We start from the raw sequence: 19,976 nt of genomic DNA, 5'->3' as shown, positions 1-19,976 counted from the left end.
ATCGAGGGTCGCTTTAAGACGAGACATTCATAGCTGGCGAGCGAGGCGGACTCTGCAAGCTGGCTCTGTTGGTTGCATCGTTGCCGGCTGCATTTAAAATTTGAGAGAACACCGTGCTCTCGAGTGGCGGGGCGAATGTTGTCTCTCTGCCGCACAGTCTCGAGATCTCTGTGAGCAATTCCTGCCGCACTTGTTGCGTTTGATTCTCTCCTCCGTTGATGGTAATGCGCATAGTGTCTTCACGCTGTGAAGACAGCATCTGCGATGCTGGCGGCAGCGGTTTGGGTGGACGATTCTTCAGGGTAACCGAATCCGTGCAGTCATCCACCTTGTAGATGCCCACCAAATAGTTGGATAACTCAAACATGTTGACGCGCAGCGACACAATAATAAACTGAGCGTTCTTTGTGCGTTCCTGCAAAGACATCTCAAAGGTTAAAGCATGTTTTAGTTTATATTAATTTAAGAGAATAAAGTTTCTAACCTTGATGTAATGGCCGACAATGGATACGTTCTTAAAGTCCAGCGCCGCATCAATCTCATCCATAAAGTACAAAGGCGATGGCTTGTAATAATGCAAGGCAAAGACCAAAGCCAGCGACGAAAGCGTCTTCTCGCCGCCCGACAAATTCGAGATGTATTTCCAGCTCTTCTTCGGCGGACGCACTGTGAACTGCACGCCCTCGGTGAAGGGATCCATAGAGTCCACAAGCTCAAGATCCGCATCGCCGCCCAATGTAATCATGCGATACATTTCCTTCAGTTTGCGTGTGATGATGTTGAATCCCTCCATGAATTCAGTGTAGCGACGTTTGCGCACCTCTTCATATTTGTCACGCATCTCGTTACGCTTCGATGTGATGTCCTCGAGGACACGCACGCGATCCAAGTACACCAGACGCTTGTCCGTGAACTCCTTGATAAAGCCCAAATTCGGTTTCTTCTTCAGCTGCTCCTCGAGCAGAGTTTGCTTATACTGCATATCCTCCAAGCTCTCCGCCTCCAACTCCTCCTCGCTCAGTGTTTTAAGCGGTGCCGGCGGTTCTGTGTCGCCTGGAATCTCGTTGAGCTTGAGAGGTTTAAGCTGCTGCTGCCAACGCGGTATATCGGACTTGACCTCGTTCATTTTAGCTGCGGCTGCCTGCATTTTGGTATCCAATTCGATGCGCTCCATGTTGCGTTGATTCTCCTGCTTGTTCAACTGATCAATCTCCTTTTTAATGTCCGACGATTGAGACTTGGCACTGCCAATAGCTTCCTCGGCTTCGGTCACCTGCTTCTCGAGTTCCTCCTTGCGCTCCTGGCATTGTGTACGCGCCTCGCTCAGTGAACGCAACTTATCCTCGGCCTGTTTGATATTCTCCTGCAGATTGCCATTGTTCTTTTCCAGCCGCTCGATGCTCCGCTCAGCCGTGGTCAAGGCTACAGTTAGCGTACGTATGTTGGCTGCCAGCTTCTCATACTGATTCTTTGTCTTCTTGAGCTGTGCCTCCAGTGGTTTCACATTATCCGAACGCAACGCATCGTATTCGTCCTGTACTTTCTTAATCTTGTCACTCATCGCCTTCTCCTTCTTCTCGGATTCAGTCAGCTCTTGCTTCGCCTCTTCAATGTGGGACTGGTGTTCCTTGACAGCGGCTTCATCGGTTGTGGTGGCCAGCATCTTCTTGCGCTGCGCCTCCACTTGCTTTACGTTGCTGGCCATTTGTTGTTCTAGCGATTTGATGCTCACAGCAAGACGCTTTTGTTCCGACTCGCCACGTTCCAGATTCTTTTGCAGCATTTGCTGCTCACGCTCTAAGCGTCCCTGCTGCTCCTGGCAATAGTTGATGCGCGACTGCAGATCCTCCGCCTGCTGTTGCATATCCTCCAGATCCTTTTGCGAGCAATGCGAATTGTCTGCTGATTGAGCTGTCTTGGTGCGCACTTCGGTGCCCATTTTGCCGCGTATCGGACGATTGCCACCGCCCGACATTGTGCCCGTCTGTTCAATGATTTCGCCACGCAGCGTCACGACACGAAAACGTTCTCGGCCATAGGCAATACGAGTGCCCTGCTCCAGATCGTCGGCAACCAGCGTGTTGCGTAAGGCCATATAGAAAGCGGTCTTCACGCGCTCATCCTCCACGCGGACCAAGTCATAAAGACGCGGCACGTTGCCCGGACTGCAAGAGAACCATAATTGATTAATTGATTACTTTTAAAAGTAATCCTTGCTTACGTTTGTATGGGATACGCCTTGTTGCGCCAGTGCTCCATGCGATTCAAAGGTATAAAGTTGGCGCGTCCCACATTGTACTGCTTCAGCGCTTTGATGGCTGCTGTTGCCGTATCGTAGTTGTCGGTCACAATGTTGTCAAGACGACCACATGCCGTCGAAATGGCAATGTCATACTTAGCATCAATGCCACCCAAGTCACCCAGGCGTCCCAGGATACCCGGTATTTTGCCCTCTGCTTTCATACGCATCAGAAAATTGAGCACAGCATCATTGGAGCGTTGTGCTTGCATGTTGGAGGAGCGTTCATTGATCTACCACAGAAATTAAGTATAAATACATGTGTTTCTTTAGGGGGTTAAGTTGATTACCTCATCACGTAGTTTGCGGCATTGCAGCGCCATGTTGCGCTCCTCTTTGCAGAGCTTATCGATCTCACCCGCCTTAGTCGCCATCTCCTGCTGTATCTCCGGCATATTGACTTGCAATTCTTCTAATTTGCCGCGCATATCCGCAAGATTTCTCTCAGATTCCTCAAATGAGCTCTTAAGAGTCTCAAATTTACGCGCCTCTGTCGTCTCCACCTGCTTGAGTATCTTAAGCTGCGATTCATGCAGCGTCAACTTCTCCTTGGCCACATTGACCGCCTCCTTAAGGCCAATCAGCTCATCGCTGTACTTCAGACGCTGCTCTGTTAAAGGCTCTGAGAGCTCTTTGAGTTCGGCCAACTTCTGCTCCAACTGCTCGCTGACCTTCTGTTTCTCCTGATCCAAACGTTCCATTTTACGTTCCGAGTCTTTGATCTCCTGCTGATTCTTCTCTGGCAATTTGTGCAGCTCGTCGAGCTCCTGTTGATTCTTCTCGATTTGTGTTTTATCCTTTTTGCGCTGCTTGTTCGTATTCTCCATGGCGCTCTGGACTTCGGTGTAGCTGCGCTCCGAGGCCACCAGTTGCTTCTTGATATCTTCACGCTGTTTCACGAGTGCTTCATAAGCTCTGAAACAAATTGTTAGCCAGAGCATAAGGATAATCTATTGCTTACTTACTCAATCTCCTTGCGTATTATCAACTCTTTCTCGCCACGTTCCTTTTTGAGAGCCTCGGTGCCTTCATCGTGCGTTTTTAGCTCCTCGGAGCAGGTCTCGTGCTCCTTGGTGTACTGCTCCAGCTTCTGTTTCTTAATGCTAATGTACTTCTGGGTCACCCAGTTCTTGGTGCGCGTCAAATCGTTCTCCTTGCGCAAATACTCTACGGCTTCGTTGTACGGTTGCTCTAGATCCTTCATCTCCCGCTCGGCGAGCTTGCAACGATTGTGCTTCTCAGTACGATCATCGGTCAACTGATCCACACGCTGATTGATCTGCTGCAGCGGACGAATGTAGCGTTGTGTGCCAATGATGTCCTCCAGATACTCGAGCATCCCAGTTTCGTTTTCAGTCAGTCCTTTGGGCTTCATCATGGCAATGGACTCCACCTCGCCTTGGAGTATAAGGAAACGATTGTGTTCGAGGTCGATGTGATGCTTCTTCAGCAACTTGGCCACATCTTTCAGTTGTGCCCGCTGTTTGTCAATCTGATAGTATGAAGAGTTATCCGACATCGCTGTGCGCTGCACAATGAACTGCGAGTTGGGCACAACTACGGCGGAGCCATCAGACTTGTCCTCGACTAGCTCAAAGTGTACAGCAACCGAGCAGCTGTTGAGATTGGGATGATTCTTGGAGTTGTGAATGAGCGTCGAGAGTTTCTTGCAACGAATGCGATTCGCACGACAGCCAAAGACGAACATCATGGAGTCGATGACATTGCTCTTGCCGCTGCCATTGGGACCAATGATGGCGGTGAACGAGTGATGAAATGGACCTAAATCCACTTCGCCAGCATAGCTCTTGAAATTGTAGTTGACTATACGTTTGATAATCAGACGCGGACCAACGCTCTCCATGGAGCAGTGCGGCGGCACGGGGGGCGGTATGTAGATGTCGCCAATGCGAGTGCCGCCTTCTTCATCGTCGAAAATCAGAGCCTCGTCCAAGGCATCCAAGGCGGCGGCGTCGGCGGCCTCTTGTTGAGCCTTTTGCATCTGGAGTTGTGTCATTTGACCGCCGGGCACTTTGCGTGCACCGCCACGCGATTGTGGTGTTCCCAGACTGGGGCGCATCTCCACAACAAGATGGAAACTGCTATTTCACAAGTGTATATTTAAAATCCTTAAAACAGCTCTTGGTTTCCTGGCGCTAAAATAAAATATGACGCTTGTGCACGGTTGCATGCGCTGGTACGCGCCACTGGCGACGCGCGTTGGTACTAAAACTCACCTAGTTTTCAACAAGTTGGCAGCGCCACTTTATGAAATACCGTTGCAGGTCTCAAATTTAAAAGCTAAATTCAAATATACAGCAGAGCATTGAAGTAATTCAACTGGTTGCCTTCGCGTCAAAAAATAATACTAAACATATTATTTGTTGTTTGCTGGTAACTTTGTTTTTAAACGTAAATATGAGATTACGTTGCCTATTTTGTGAAAATACTATATTAATTGCTTGAGTCGGTGCGAGGGGCAATCTAAAAGTTTGGATATGTAAAAAACTTTGAAATATTTGAATGGTTCGGAATAATTTTTTTTATTTAATAAATATATTTATGTAATTCAAAAAATACTAAGAATAAATACAAGTTATATAGTAAAAAATTTAAAATTTAAAAAAACATTTGAAATTTTAAAATTTAACGAAATTTTAAAGTTTTTTGTTATTGATAAATGTCTTAAGGTAAGCACGTTTATTTACAATATTATTATGCTACATGAATAGTAAACAATGCGTTTAAAGCATATATATAAATATATTTATACAAATTAACTATGTAAATTTAATGCAAATGTATGTAATTAAGATCACGGGTTTTATTTTTCATTTGAGCGCAACTAGAAAATATAACATTTATATTTCAAATATAGTATTATTAAATGCAATAATTTACGTTTTATTTTAAATACAAATATTGCCATTGAGCTAAATGCAAAAGTTTTTATCTAATTATCTACTCAATAATCAGAAATAAGAACACGTTTAATGCTTATTTATTTTTTTTTGTTTATTAATTGAAAGCAACTATTAAAAAAAAAGAGCAATAAATGCAACAGTTTAGTCTGCTCTCATTGAGAGAGCTTTCTCCCTCGCTTGCCGGGCACAAGATATTCGCTTTATATTGCAGTATAAATGTCCAAGTCGGGCGCTCCATCAACTTTAGTCTGTCTCCGTCTTCGGCAACGATCACTGCAAAAGTGCCACAACAAAACAAAAAAAAAAAAGAAGTAACAAATCGTGCTCGCGCCGGTTATTTTTACAAGCAAACTGGAAATCAGTTGAAAATGTTTGGCTGCAGGGAAAATTCAAATGGCCAAACTTGTTTCACAGTCAAGGTCGTCGCTTCCGCCGCTGCCAGTGTTGCTGCAGAGGATTACAAACAATACCGTTATAGAGGCAGCTGCCACACATGGCTAAAGGCAATAGAGGCTAGTAGCAGACGCCCCCCATTGGCCCTGTTTGTTGTTGTTGCCATGTTGGCGACGCTAGTGATTATGTCGTCGTCGCTGTCGGATGCCACAAGCATTGGTAATTTCTCCTCGCTTTTGTTTGACACCCAATTTTACTACCTGACTTTTTTCGATTCGCTACGATCAAGTGTGTGTGTGTATGCGTGTCTTTGGTGTGCGCTTTGGGTGTGAAAGTTGTTGATCTGTTTCTTATATAATACCAAAAAACTAGCAAGGGGCCAAGCGACTGTGCATTGAACCCCAAACAACAGTTGCTGAAATTTTTCTGACCTCCCTTCAACACAGCTCCAAAACATGCCACAAAGTTACTTTCTAAACGCTGCAGCTGCCACTCCAAATACACACACAAACAAACAAACAAAAACACAGACGAGTGCAATGAAAAATCTTCGAGATCTCGATCGCATCTTGCATTTTACACACACGCATTCGCTTGCCCAATCCAGAGAGTTACGAGTTTGATCTGCTCTAGAGTTTGCTACTGCGAAATCGTGTTGCAAACGCAATTGACTTGTCTGCCAGCCAAAGTGGCATGCCACCCAGAGGCGTAGACAACATTTTCTGGGAGCAGCTTAAATGATATTTAAAAACTAATAGCGGGCGCCTGTCAATAGCTTCCCTCTTGACGTGGCGTGGCGCCACTGCCACTTGGACTGCGTGATCGAGGCAGGTGTTGCAACATCAAGCAGCCCAAAAAGTCAGCTTAGCTCAGACCAGTCCAGTGCTTGAACGTGAGCAGTCGTCGTCGTCATTTTTGGGTCAACGTATTAATTAGTATTGCCAGCAAATTACAGACATATGAATAAATGAACAAAACTGTCTCACGACCTGCATTGCAGACAATGCCACCAGGCAACAACAGTTGGAGACGATCACAACTAGCAATCACACACACAGTCATCATCGTCATCGTCGCTCCAGCTCAACGTCGGTGAATTGCATGCAAGACGCCCGCTTCTATCGCAATGCTCAACGTCCGGTGCACAAGATTTGGACAAACAGCGAGTGTGCCAAGTATTTCCTCTGCCTCGATGGCGAAGTCTTTGAATTCAAGTGCTCTGAGGGTTTGCTCTTCGATGTTGTGCGTCAGATTTGCGATTTCAAAAACAACGTGGACAATTGTGACATTACAGCGGAGACGCCAGCACCCAAGCCGTTGCTTGAAATGGCCGATTGTGCGGATCACACGCAGCTGGGTTGCGCCGATGGGACTTGTCTGCCACAGGATTACTTCTGCGATGGCTCTGTGGATTGCCCTGATGGCTCCGATGAGGGCTGGTGTGATATGCAGCATGATCCCAATGCAGCGGGCTCGTGTGATCCACGCAAGTGCCAGTTGCCGCATTGCCACTGCTCCAAGGATGGCACGCAGATACCGGGCAATCTCCAGGCCCACACTGTGCCGCAGATGATACTTCTGACGTTCGATGATGCCATCAATCATGACAACTGGGAGCTGTTTTCCAAGGTGCTCTTCACGCCAAATCGTCGTAACCCCAATGGTTGTCCTATCAGGAGCACCTTCTATGTGTCGCATCCATTCACAAACTATCAATATGTGCAGAAATTATGGAACGATGGTCATGAGATTGCCGTGCACTCGGTGACGTAGGTTTTGCCCTCACAACTCTCATTGTATATTACAATTTTTGACTTCTTTTTGTTAGACATCGCGGCCCGGAATTGTGGTGGTCAAAGAATGCCACCATTGAAGATTGGTTTGATGAGATGGTGGGCCAGGCGAACATAATCAACAAGTTTGCAGGCGTGCGCATGGAGGAGATACGTGGCATACGTGTTCCCTTCCTGCGCGTCGGTTGGAATCGTCAGTTTCTGATGATGAAGGAGTTTGGTTTTGTCTACGATGCTTCCATGGTGGCGCCACACTCGAATCCACCGCTATGGCCATACACCCTCGACTATAAGATGCCCCACAGTTGCCTGGGTGCTAATCAAAATTGCCCAACACGCAGTTATCCTGGCATCTGGGAGCTTGTCATGAATCAATTGGAGGCTGGGGAATTCACTTGCAACATGGTTGACAGCTGTCCACCGCATTTAACAGGCGAGGACATCTATCGCATGCTGACATACAATTTCAAGCGTCATTATCTGAGCAATCGTGCACCATTTGGACTGTATTTCCACTCCACGTGGTTCAAGAAGACGGACTATCTGAATGCCTTTCTGGTGAGCAAGGAACGACAATTCTTCCGAGCTTGTGTATTAAATGCTGCTTCTTTAGCGTTTCTTGGATGACATGCAGAAGTTGCCGGATGTGTACTTTGTGACCAATCAGCAGGCTATTCAATGGATGCGTCAACCGACACCCAGTAATCAGCTTCATCAATTTGAGCCGTGGCGTTGTCTGCCCAAGCAACTGGAGCCGCATGAACAGGTGTGTCAAATGCCCAATGTGTGCAAAGTGCGCAGTCGTGTGCTGCAGGAGGATCGCTATTTCTACACGTGTATGGAGTGCCCGGCACAGTATCCTTGGATACGCAATGAGTTTGGTCTAGAATAGCTACATAGTTTAGTTTTGTAAGTTCTATTTATATATTGTATTGTATTTTAATTAATATGCAAACCGAGTTCTCGAAATCTTTGTACCTTAACCTAGGCGGGGGCATCTCCACTTCCGACTCTATTGCGTTATAAACGGATTCGCAATGCTTTCGACGCCGTCCTGCGGACAAATTAAAACCAAGGCAGTGCCGCGGCAAACAACAAGTCCCAGACTACGTGTCGAGTCTTCTGTCAGCTTGTAGGGTTCGTCAGAGTCTCGCAAGTACTCCACAGTATTGTCCAGCACCAGATTAAGCAGCGCATCGTAACCTTTCAATATTCCAGATGCCTCGCGGCCGCCTGCGAATTTGACGCGGATTTGTTTTTCCAGATATTTGGACAGATCCAGAATGGACTCTTTGCGGCGTTTCTCCTTGTTTCCATCATTGTTGCCACCTGTCTAGTTGACGTTTTATAAGTGAACATGCGCTTAAATGAATTTAATATTCTTAAATTTACCTTTTTATCAGCCATTTTCACAATAGCGATTTGCCGGTTTCACAAAACGACACACTGCACAACGCTTGATTATCGATAAGTCATGAAACTCTTTGCAGATAGTATCGCTTCGTAGTATCGTCTGCTCGCTGCCAAAACGATAGGTTATCGATGACATGATAAATCGCATTCAGTGTGCCCGTTTGTCGCAATTATGGTATCTTTTTTGGAATTTGACTTGTGGTCACGCTGCACACTCCATTTTGTTTTCTCACGATACCGACACGACGCTTGGAGAACTGTGTGTTATTTTTTTTGCAAAAGAAAAGTTGTATTTTTATAGTTTTATATTGTACGCCCCGCTAAGTGCGTGTGCTTAAAACAAAGTTCAGACAATGGGTCGCAAAAAGAAGAAGGCATCGAAACCCTGGTGCTGGTATCCTTTTTAAACAAAACAAATGAAAAAGAAAAAAAATTCTTTGCAAGCGCCGCCGCCGTCACCTTTGCGTGCGAGACTCATTACAATTTGTATCTACTCACGTTCACATAGTCACACACACACATCTAAACACACCTACACATTTGTACATTTATATAACGTCGAGTTTATGTGTGTGTGCGTGTATTTGTCGCATCTTTTGGTTCTTTCCTTAACCCAAAACGCAACTATTTAGGTACTGCAATCGAGAGTTCGATGATGAGAAAATTCTGGTGCAACATCAGAAGGCGAAACACTTCAAATGTCATATATGCCACAAGAAACTGTACACGGGACCCGGACTCTCTATTCATTGCATGCAGGTGCACAAAGAGACGGTGGACAAGGTGCCAAATTCGCTGCCCAACCGCTCCAACATTGAGATCGAAATCTTTGGCATGGATGGCATTCCAGCGGAGGACTTGCGAGATCATGAGCGGCAAAAGAATGGCGGAAAGTCCGATTCAGATGACGATGAGCCAGCGGCGAAGAAGAAAGTGGAATGTGAGCAACAAATTTCTCTAGTATTAGTGCAGCTTACTTATAATGTTTCCCATGCAGATCCCATGTCAGTGCCGCCGCCCATGATGATGCCTCCCAACATGATGCCACCACACATGCTGGGTCAGTATGGCATGGGCATGATGCAGCATATGCCGCCCTTACCTCCATACCCAATGCCAATGATGCCTCACATGATGCCACCGCGTCCCATATTCCCAGCCATGGCCACCACATCAGCGGCCGCAGCTGCCGCCGCGGTGCATCAACATCAGCAACAACAGCAGCATGCCGCAGCCATGGCTCATCAGAAACCCACGTTTCCGGCTTATAGGTATGAAGATAATATACTTGACTATGAATGATTGTAATTAAAATTGTTTGTATTGCAGCAACGCCACCATAAGTGCTCCACCCACAACCAATAATGCTGGTGTTGGCGGCGGTTCAACGTCAAATGCGACGCCGCTGTCTGCACCAGATCCTCATCAACAGGGACGGCTATCAAGTACGACGAATGCGAGCGGGAATTCGGCTGGAGGCAGCGGCGTAGTGGCCGCCGTTAGCACAAAGATTATGCATCCGGCCGAGGACGCAAGTTTAGAGGAATTGCGTGCCCGTCAACCCAAGTACCAAGCGCGTCTAGCGATCGCATTGGCAACCATCGCTGCAGGGCCCAAAACGAACAGTCCGCGGAGTAATAATGGTGGTGGAAATAATAATGCTGGTGGTGGTGGATCAGGCGGAGGAGGTAGTGCTGCCTCATCGATGCCATCGACACCGCCGCCGCCGTCGTTGTCGGGCGTCTCGCCAACAGGCAGCGCTGCGGCCGCCGCTGCGAACGCAATCGCTGTGAGCACAGCGATCTCCAAGGCACAGGAAGTGAGTTCTTATCATAGTTATAGAAACCATAGTCAATATAAATGAGCAGACACATGACGACGCCAACGCACAGACACAGCAACTGACAACTGGACTTTTGACTTTCGACTTGTACAAAAAGACAAAAAAAAAAAACCTTACTCAATTGCACATACATAAATCTTATTAATCAGAATACAGACAAACACAACAACAATAACAAATACGCTGTTGCAGTTGCAAGAGCAGTAGTTGCTTGCAACTGCAAATTTATTATGAAAACAATTCAGATTCAGAGATCTGCCAATTTTTTATACAGAGACTGTGTCGTGGTTTGCAAAGCACTGTTGTTTCGCATTTTTATGAATTCCATTTTTATCCACGCAATCAAAAAAAAGCTGGACATACTGTAGTTTTTATTTTTGAATATTACATTTTGTACCGAAGAGACTTTTGGTTCAATTATTTTTGCAATTTCGAAGAATGCGTGCACGCGACCACAAAACGGCCGACAAAATGGATTATTACGGAGTTATACAAAAAAAAAACAAAACAAAATAAAAAAAGAGATAATGAAAAACATATAAAACAAAAACATAAAAAAAGATAAACCTTAGCATATAGTATGATATATGTCTGTACAATTTTTTAATTAAACAAACAAATTAATGGCAACAAAAACTGAACGACGGCTTTCAATTTATCACAAAAACATAAACTCTCACGAGTCATTTATGATTTTCAACAAACAGCAAAAACACAAAAGGTCACTTTGCTGCAGTTGCTTCGGCGAGTGCGCATTTCGAATTTGCAAAGATATTACAAACTGAATAGACTCCGTTTCACTTTTGTTTAAAAGTGAAGGGTCTACAATAAATGAGAGAGAGAGTGAGAGACTGCAATCACAGTCGACATTCCACATTCCTTCGAGAACCTTTTGTTTATATTTGCTATAAAGACAAAACACTATCCCAAACAATCAATCTATTTACAGACCGCCGCTCTGGTGGCCGTGGCGCAGGCGCACGCACAGGCTGCACAGGTGGCTCAAGTCCAAGCCGCGCATGCTCAACACATGCAGGCTCAAGTGCAGGCGGCTCAGGTGGCGCAAGTTGTTGCAGCCCAGCAGCAGCAGCAGGCACAAGTGCAGGCGGCACAGCACCAGCAGCAACAACAACACCAGCAGCAACAACAGCAACAGCATGTGCAGCAGCAACAACAGCAGCAAGTGCAGCAGCAACAAGCCAAGCAACTGGAGGAGCTGAATCGTGCCGTGATGCTGCAACGCCTTCAGGCGGTGCGACAGCCAGGCAATCCTGGTGCAGCTGCAGCGGCGGCTGCTGCCGCTGCCGCTGGCCTGGGCATGGTAAGTGTCTAACAGTGGCCACAGTGCTGCACAGCGTTCGCTGCCAACAACTCCCAACTACAACAACAACGACAACGACAATTTGTCTAAAATTCCTCAATGCTGAATCTCAATCAGAATTTATCGAAATCGTTGTGTCAACACGTTAATGTGATAACGTGCCCAACTCTTTTTATCAAAAAACCAAATCATTCAGAATGTTTTTGGGGCTAAATTTTAGGGGCTAGCATCCACATTAGTTATCTTTTTATATCCATAATCCCAGTGTAGATCTCATCTGTCTTAATTCATTCAATGATCATAAGCAAAAAAATGTCATTCATTTGTAGATATCTAAACTTAGCTTAGAGCTTCTTTATCATCAATGAACGCGACTTAACAGCTGAGCGACAACAACAACTAGTTGTAAATGTATTATAGGGGGTAGATATATTTTTGGGGGCATCATTCATTAATTCACTCTCCATAGTTTAATCTTAATTCCCATCTTACTTTCATAAACTATTTTGGGATCAATATTCGCAGCTGCTATCGGTCAGTTGTTTTTTTTTTATCGTATGCAAACCATTTTAGGTACTTGGGGCTATTCTTTATTTTTGCCATCATTAAGGTTTTTAACTTCTTATTATTCATACACCATAAAAGATATAGACCAGCTCTAGCACAATGTCCCATCTACTATTTAATGTATATTCTAAGCAAAACAACAAAAAAATGAAACCAAACTGAATTGAATCTAATATGTTGCAGTAACAAAATTAAAAGTTAACATTACAATTGCAGTGCAGTACAGTTGAGTGTTGATAAGCAAGTTGCCAGTTGCAGGGCCGAGAAAACAGTTAAATACTACAGTATGTATTTTTGTACACTTCACTTTCCATATATCTATATAAAAAAAAGACAACAACAAAACTAAAAAACCAAAAGTAGCCCAAATATGCAAGCGCAAATTACGAAAGATAAGTAAATGCCAAAATTTCATTATAATATTGATATGTATACAATACTCGTAATCGTAATCGTACTCGTACTACGTACAATTTACTGTACTCTTCTTACTATGCAAGTATTACTCGTAGTAGTCTAAGCAAGTTCCTCAAAACAAAACAAAAAAAAAAATCCAACCACCAACAACACCACCCACCAAAAAACCATCCACAACATGCATTCTTATAATACATTTTACTAACCCAATTCATTCCATAATTCACCAGTCCCAACTTTTCCCATATCCCGTATTTCGTATTCCTCTGATCGCTGTGATCGATAATTGAATATATGCCATATATGAATAATAGTGATAATGGTAATGCAAGCAACAACACATAAGAAAAAAAAACAAAAAGAACAGTTGCCATAGTACGTACTTTGCCTTGCAAGCGCATTCACGCTTACGTCAAACGTAAGCGCGTTGACGTAACGTAATGTCGAGAGTTGTTAACTAATGCAAGCCATGTAAGTACATTTTGTATAATTAATTCTATTAAAATTACTTTGAACTTGTCGTAATGGTTGCTGCGTTGGTTGGTTAATGATTGATTGATTGATTGATTGGTTGGTTGATTGATTAATTCATATCCACACACGAAAACTACACCACTACAAAGCATTGACTACATACATATATAATATAATTATATATATATATATCTATTTGTGTATGACTATTAATATCTCTTAAAACCCACACACACATACTCACACACATACAACAGAGACACCAACACACACATACACAAACTCAAATCTATCTTATCTAAATGTTCTCTACTATATCTGTAAATTGTACATCGTATTCCACAAATTACCTCAACCATAACTTATCATTTTATAAATACAATATATATGTTTCATCCAAAGTTTCTGTGCTCGAGCATCCCTCTCTCGCTATACATACCATATCATACCTAACTATATAATACAACTACTTACGTGTTCTACTACCTCTATGGAAAGTCTTGACTAACATCTTAAGTTATTTTCTATGAATATAACACATACAAACACATACATACACTCACACTTAATATCGATCTGGTATCATTTGCCAAGCAACAATGAAAAACACTAAAATTCCACTTGGTGGCGTGAGCTTTAGTCTACTATACATACATATATTTGGGAATTATTAGCTCCATTCTTAGCGTGTTCGCCTCTTTCTAACTGTCGATAAATATAGAGCTGAAATACAATTGTTTTCGATTGTCTTTTTTAGCTCTATTCTAATAGCACTACTAACATTACCTCACAGCAATATATCTATCTATAATTATGATTAATATACTCACGCCTCTTGGCGACCACGCCCATCTTAATATAGCTAAGTATGAACCAAAATTAAGTGATTCGAAATTTTGTGAAAGAATAATTGGAACTTTGCCTGCCCGGTTAGTAAACACATTTTTTTCCCCGAATTTTTTGCCAATCTCAAGACAAGTAATAAGTATGTATTGAATTTCAATCTATCATTAATTAATAATTTGTTTTAAGTTGACTTTAAAGAAATGCGCAAAATGCAAAACAAAACACTTTAAGAACTTTTTTGCAAATAGTGTTTTAGAGGTCGAGATCGTGTATATTTTATCGATCTCCTCCGCAACTCTCCCCCATCCGTCGTCAGTTCAGTTTTCGAATTGTAAGTACGTTTCTTTTTAAACCAACAACAATTTAATTTCTCTACATAATATCTACATTTATTTACAATATTTATATTTATTTATTTCTTATGATAGTTTTGTAATTTAAATACCAAAAAACAAAATAAAAGAGATAAGTTGCTCTCTTTATACTATATGTCTCTCTATATATACTATATATATATATATATATATATATACCTCTCTCATTGTAACATTGTAATGCGATGCAAAAGTTTCGACAACAATAAAACACAAACACATACACACACAAAACAGACACAACCAACAAGAACACAGTACATCAATTTATCCATTTAATGAAATAAGTACGCAAAACCAACTTATTATTAATATTCTTAATACCAACAAAGAAAAACCAAAACCAAAAACAAAAAGATAAACATAATAACATATTAGCTAATTTTGTGTACAATGGCTTCGATATACACATTTTATATGACATCCCTAAGTGCTACTAAAACGATTAATCCTTTGCTCTCTTCCATGCTCTCTCTTCTACATTTCTTTCTGAACGCCAATCCTCGATGCAGATGCCACTGCCCACGCCCATGCAGCTGATGCAACCCATGCAACCGATGCAGCTGCGAACTGGCGCCGTTGCCATTGGACCACATGGCGCCCTCATCGGCAGCAACATGTTGCGTCCTGGCCCATTGCCCGGCATGCCGGCAGGTGAGTATTTCAAATTCGAGTTGCACGGAAACTTGTAATAATAAACTGGTATTTTACAGGCTTGCTGCCCATGCAGGCGATTGGACTGCCGGGATTGCATGCCGGAGCGATGCCAATGCCGGGGATGGGTGTGATGCTGCCTGGGCATCCGAATATGCTGCAGATGATGCAGCCGCGCTTCAGATGATGCCTGCCTGCCGCGCCGGGACTATTGCAGGCGCCCCCGCAGCAGACGCATCCACAGCCGCAACCACGAGCCACGTTTCAGCGGGCCACATTGACGGCACTGCCTCATCCGCATCCTCAGGCGCAGCCTTCGCTGGTGGGTCTGCCGTTGCCGCTGCTCTTTCACGATTGATAAACAGGAAGAGAAAGAGAGAGAGAGACCACAGGCTGCTGCAATGAGCGTCGACAAATCAACACCAATCCAAATAAGAAAGGAAACTACTATAACAACAAGAACAACAGCATCCAGTTGCAAGCAAAATGCAATCACAACAACAACAACTGCAAGCAAGTTTTCATACTCAAGCTACGCAATTCTCTAAAAGCTATTCTTTCAATGTATAACAGTTTTTGAGACACACACACACACACACACCAACCCACACTCACCGATCACACACACACATACACAGGTCACACTCACTAACAGCGATGCGTAGTTATGTTAATCGAGTATATTTAAAGTTCATTTCAATATGCACCCAATCTTTGCTTTTGGTTTTATTTGACAGACAAATTCTTTATACTCTCCTCCCCCATCTTTCCCTTCGCGCTTTCTATAAATCTATTTGTCTTTTATGTGTTTTGACTAACTTCAATCGACTCTGTTTTTTATACTTGTGTGTATTGTGCATTCTCTGCCTTCTTGCATAACACAGACACTGCTCTAATCATTACAATAACAAAGCATACGTACATCCTGTATGTATTGCTGCTAAGCGTCTCCCCTATTCCCCTCGCATCGCTTCTCATCTGGCGTTCTCTTTGCTCTGTAGCGTCTTATCTCTCATTTTTCACTCTCTCTATCTATCTCAATACTATATACATATATATAAATATATTCCTAGATATATATCAGTAATTGTACAAAACTAGTAAAAATAATTCATAACTAACTAATATATACCGCAAATAATATTGTATTTTTGTTTACATTCTTTTTTCCATTACAATTTTTTTGTTTATTATGTTTTTTTTTTATTTTTTTAATTTTATTTAGAGCTCTGGGGCCAATCACTCACATTAAAGTACGCCCTGTCCATTTTCTAACCAAAGCAAAGCAAAACAACAACACGTACGTACGTTGTTCTATTCTCTCTCTCTATACCTTTCTACTCTTTCTCCAATTCACCATGTCTTCAGTGTCAGAAAGAAATGATTACTATACGCTTTGGGTAAGAATCGGGCAACCACATATAAATATATATTAACTATATAGCATACATATATTGTATTATTATATGAATTCGTATTTTATCTGTGCGTAGCTTTTTAGTCTTTCTTTTGTGTCCATTTTGCAATGCTCCACAAACTGTTGAAACTGTTATACAATATACAATATGCATATATGTAGTCTATATAACAGCATCTATGTCCTCCCAATGTTCTCCCTCAAACGAATCAAAAAAACAAAAAAAAGCGTCATATTTCACTTACTCGTTAATCGCTACTCGTTACTCGTTCGTTCGTTATCAGCCCGACAAAAAAGCACACTCGTAAGTTAACTCAACATTTTATAAAATACAATTCTTTTGGTGTACGTTTTATTATCATTTTGATCAGCATCTGTCAATGCGAACATCCCGCAGTATCAGTATCAGGTATCTACATCATTTTATTTTATTATTATACAAATCACATGTACTATTATTATTATTATTACTGTTAACTATCAATTTGATCAATTTGGTTATGGTATTTTGTACTAAACTACAAAGAAACTAGTTACACATAATAGACGTTTATAAATGAACGCTTTCAGTTGAGAGTACAGCACATGTTAGTAAGTACATAATTCCTTCTGATTGATACTTAAATATAAATTCATATATAGTTGATTCCTCTGTTAATGTAGCGCTCTTCCATTGGTTAATATACTCAAAACAATCAGCTTCCTAGCAACAAAAATATAGAAAAAAAAAACAAAGTCTAACACAATTAGGCTCAGGCTTTGTTTGTTATTGGCTAATAGCTAGCCTACATACTTACATAGAACATATATACCTAAAAATCTGTAGCTTAAGTTGTTTCACACCATAGTTTTGTTTGTATTGTAACCTGGCGAGGGTCTGAAGAGAACAAACCCAGTGTAGCCTATAGACTAGTCGAATTGTAGCACAACCCAAGCAACCAACGAACGATTCCCCGACCCAATTAACAAATCTAACAAAGAAACCAAACACATACATATGTACATCACATACTTAACATACATATATATTGTCTTATATATATATTTGTCTATCTACTCGTATCTATATGCCTAATACCTATCATGTATATTATATAAAGTATTAATCGCAAGCAATGACAAGTGAAAGAACTGTGCCAGGTGTGAAGCCAAAGTTCAACGGCATCTCCTGCTCGGTTTAGCGCAAAATTGATGTTGGACTCTCGAGTCTGGCATATTCGCCGCATCCGTTCTTCGTCTGCGCCCTCGGCTCGGCTGATGGGCGTAATGGGATGTTATAACGGCGTGCTTCAGACGAGAGTACCTCAATGCAGGACAGACAGAACTTCGCTCAATTTTTTGTTTTTCTTGGTGGCTATAAACAATTTATACACGCATATAATACGTACTCATAATTCTACTTGTTAAGTGCGATTTTAACAATCGAATTTTGAAAGCTAACTGTAAATATATTCTACATTTAAATGGACGCCATTTTGGTTTGCCTTCTTTTAGTACTCGTAGTTTAAATATACAAAAAATGTTTAGTTAATTGACTTTCGATACACACACTCACAAAGTTCTTTGATCTACTATTCTTGGTGAAGGTCCACACTTCATGCTGTAATGATTTGATTTTTGATCTATAACTGTTAAATTGTACCATACTTAACAATATACAATAACTAATTAGTAAGTTGCACGCGTTGTTTTTGCAGAACGTAACGTATCGAAAGCCTCAATGGTTTCCATAGGTGTACTTTCATTTATTTATTTTATTTTGATATCTGTCGACTTGTCAAATAGCCATCAAAGTCTGTCCTTGCGCTGGGCGACACGCGAGTAGCTGGATCATGTGCGGATCTTGAACACTCATATGACACTCACACACACTCACACAACTGATACTCACAATTAGATTCATTGTATTCGTAAATGTCTGTCTCGTCCAGGCGAAAGCGTGTCACATTAATTTTGCTGAGCGAAAAGTTCCCTGCGTCCTGTCTCTCCCTCTTTCTCTCTTAATACACCAATATCGAATCGATGTGTATTTTACTCTACTTTGCATGTCCTTCTCTCCTCCCGTTTCTTCCTGTCCCATCTTACGACGCAGGCGATGTGCTTACCCCAACCACCCCCCTTTAAGACATCACAACCCCTGGCCAACCCCCGCTGCGAACGCCAACAAAAAAAACAATAAGCACATCACAGTTGCCAACAACAACTGTTGGACTTTTCGGTCCTTGTCTTGCGCCCAATACAATAATTAACTCGTATCGTATATCGACATACACACACACACACATGTCTATCTCTTTCTGTCTGATACACACACACACACACACACATATGTACACCCATTAACACATTACATTAATAGTTGCCGCACTGCAGGATTCGAAGAAGGCGACCACGCCCACAACAAAGTTAAGCATCGAAGACGCCAAAATCAAGAAGTTTGTTTTTTCATTAATTCCCCTTCGAGTTGTGTTTAGTGTTAATTGTGAATTAAAAATTACATTTTTCGAATTTGTTTATTTTTTTATCCCACATATAATATTCGAAAAATATATATATATTATAAATGCTTTAAGAGTCGACAGAGTGAGGTGTGTTCAGTAAATCAATAAGTTTAGTTTATCCTTTGCCAAAGATGATTATTGAACACTCTCTTCAGTCGGACTCAAGGAATCGCTTTATTATAATACAAAAAAGAAAAGAAATGAAATTAAGATAAATTTAATTGCTTTGATAGTTTTTCTCCATTTCTTTTGCGTTGCATTTACTAACTAAGAACTTTTCGAATTGTTTTTTTCTTTCTTACTTTTTTGCTAATAAAATTAATTACACAAATACTTAGCTAATGCAAATTAATATTTAGTGCAAATGCATAAAATCAAAAACAAAACTTTAAGAAATGCATATGTTAAAAGTTTTTAATGTTGTAAAGTATATGAAAACCAAAATACTACAATTAGTGTTTATACAAGAAATGTTTCTACTGAAAAACCAAAAAAAAAAATATACATATAGAATTGAAAGCAAAGGAAATTATACACAAGACAACACACACACAACACATTTTAAACCTAAACTACAGACAAACAAGTTATATAAGCAATTGTTTAAAATTCTTTTAAACGTAAAAAAAAAACCAAATCACATACTGATAATATTTCTAGTTTAATGTTTTGATTGTTCTCTTCATTTTAAATTAATTTATTGAATTTAAATAAATAAAATATACTATATAGAAATGTCA

General features: G+C 41.6%; 4 protein-coding genes across 5 annotated transcripts; 2 read left to right on the top strand and 2 right to left on the bottom strand.

Annotated features, from left to right (window-relative positions):
* Positions 1-11: 11 nt before the first annotated feature.
* LOC117563951 (structural maintenance of chromosomes protein 4) lies at positions 12-4,667 on the bottom strand. 2 transcript variants are annotated; one of them, XM_052002890.1, is made up of 5 exons: positions 3,265-4,667; positions 2,590-3,214; positions 2,222-2,532; positions 485-2,165; positions 12-427 (listed from the first exon to the last, which is right to left on the bottom strand). In XM_052002890.1, the coding sequence occupies exons 1-5, from the start codon at positions 4,377-4,379 to the stop codon at positions 14-16; spliced, it is 4,146 nt and encodes a 1,381-aa protein (XP_051858850.1). In that variant the 5' UTR covers positions 4,380-4,667; the 3' UTR covers positions 12-13. The 2 variants fall into 2 exon arrangements, with proteins under 2 accessions (XP_051858850.1, XP_034098415.1); XM_034242524.2 differs by having other exon boundaries at positions 12-415.
* Positions 4,668-5,460: 793 nt separating this feature from the next.
* Positions 5,461-8,378, top strand: LOC117564953 (chitin deacetylase 1). Its single transcript, XM_034243908.2, has 4 exons — positions 5,461-5,835; positions 6,617-7,385; positions 7,445-7,967; positions 8,023-8,378. Exons 1-4 carry the CDS (start codon positions 5,592-5,594, stop codon positions 8,299-8,301), a joined length of 1,815 nt encoding a protein of 604 aa, XP_034099799.1. The 5' UTR covers positions 5,461-5,591; the 3' UTR covers positions 8,302-8,378.
* LOC117563344 (U6 snRNA-associated Sm-like protein LSm7) lies at positions 8,310-8,915 on the bottom strand. The gene is made up of 2 exons (XM_034241622.2): positions 8,802-8,915; positions 8,310-8,742 (listed from the first exon to the last, which is right to left on the bottom strand). Exons 1-2 carry the CDS (start codon positions 8,814-8,816, stop codon positions 8,422-8,424), a joined length of 336 nt encoding a protein of 111 aa, XP_034097513.1. The 5' UTR covers positions 8,817-8,915; the 3' UTR covers positions 8,310-8,421.
* A 130-nt stretch (positions 8,916-9,045) lies between these two features.
* On the top strand, positions 9,046-19,766 carry LOC117563343 (AF4/FMR2 family member lilli). The gene is made up of 7 exons (XM_034241620.2): positions 9,046-9,216; positions 9,455-9,762; positions 9,820-10,093; positions 10,152-10,641; positions 11,615-11,986; positions 15,177-15,318; positions 15,378-19,766. The coding sequence occupies exons 1-7, from the start codon at positions 9,176-9,178 to the stop codon at positions 15,503-15,505; spliced, it is 1,755 nt and encodes a 584-aa protein (XP_034097511.1). The 5' UTR covers positions 9,046-9,175; the 3' UTR covers positions 15,506-19,766.
* Positions 19,767-19,976: the final 210 nt, after the last annotated feature.

Source organism: Drosophila albomicans, chromosome 2L, assembly GCF_009650485.2.
Source record: "Drosophila albomicans strain 15112-1751.03 chromosome 2L, ASM965048v2, whole genome shotgun sequence".
In the NCBI taxonomy this organism is placed as follows: domain Eukaryota; kingdom Metazoa; phylum Arthropoda; class Insecta; order Diptera; family Drosophilidae; genus Drosophila; species Drosophila albomicans.
The sequence above is the reverse complement of the archived record's forward strand: the minus strand, read 5'-3'. Positions and strand labels throughout refer to the sequence as shown.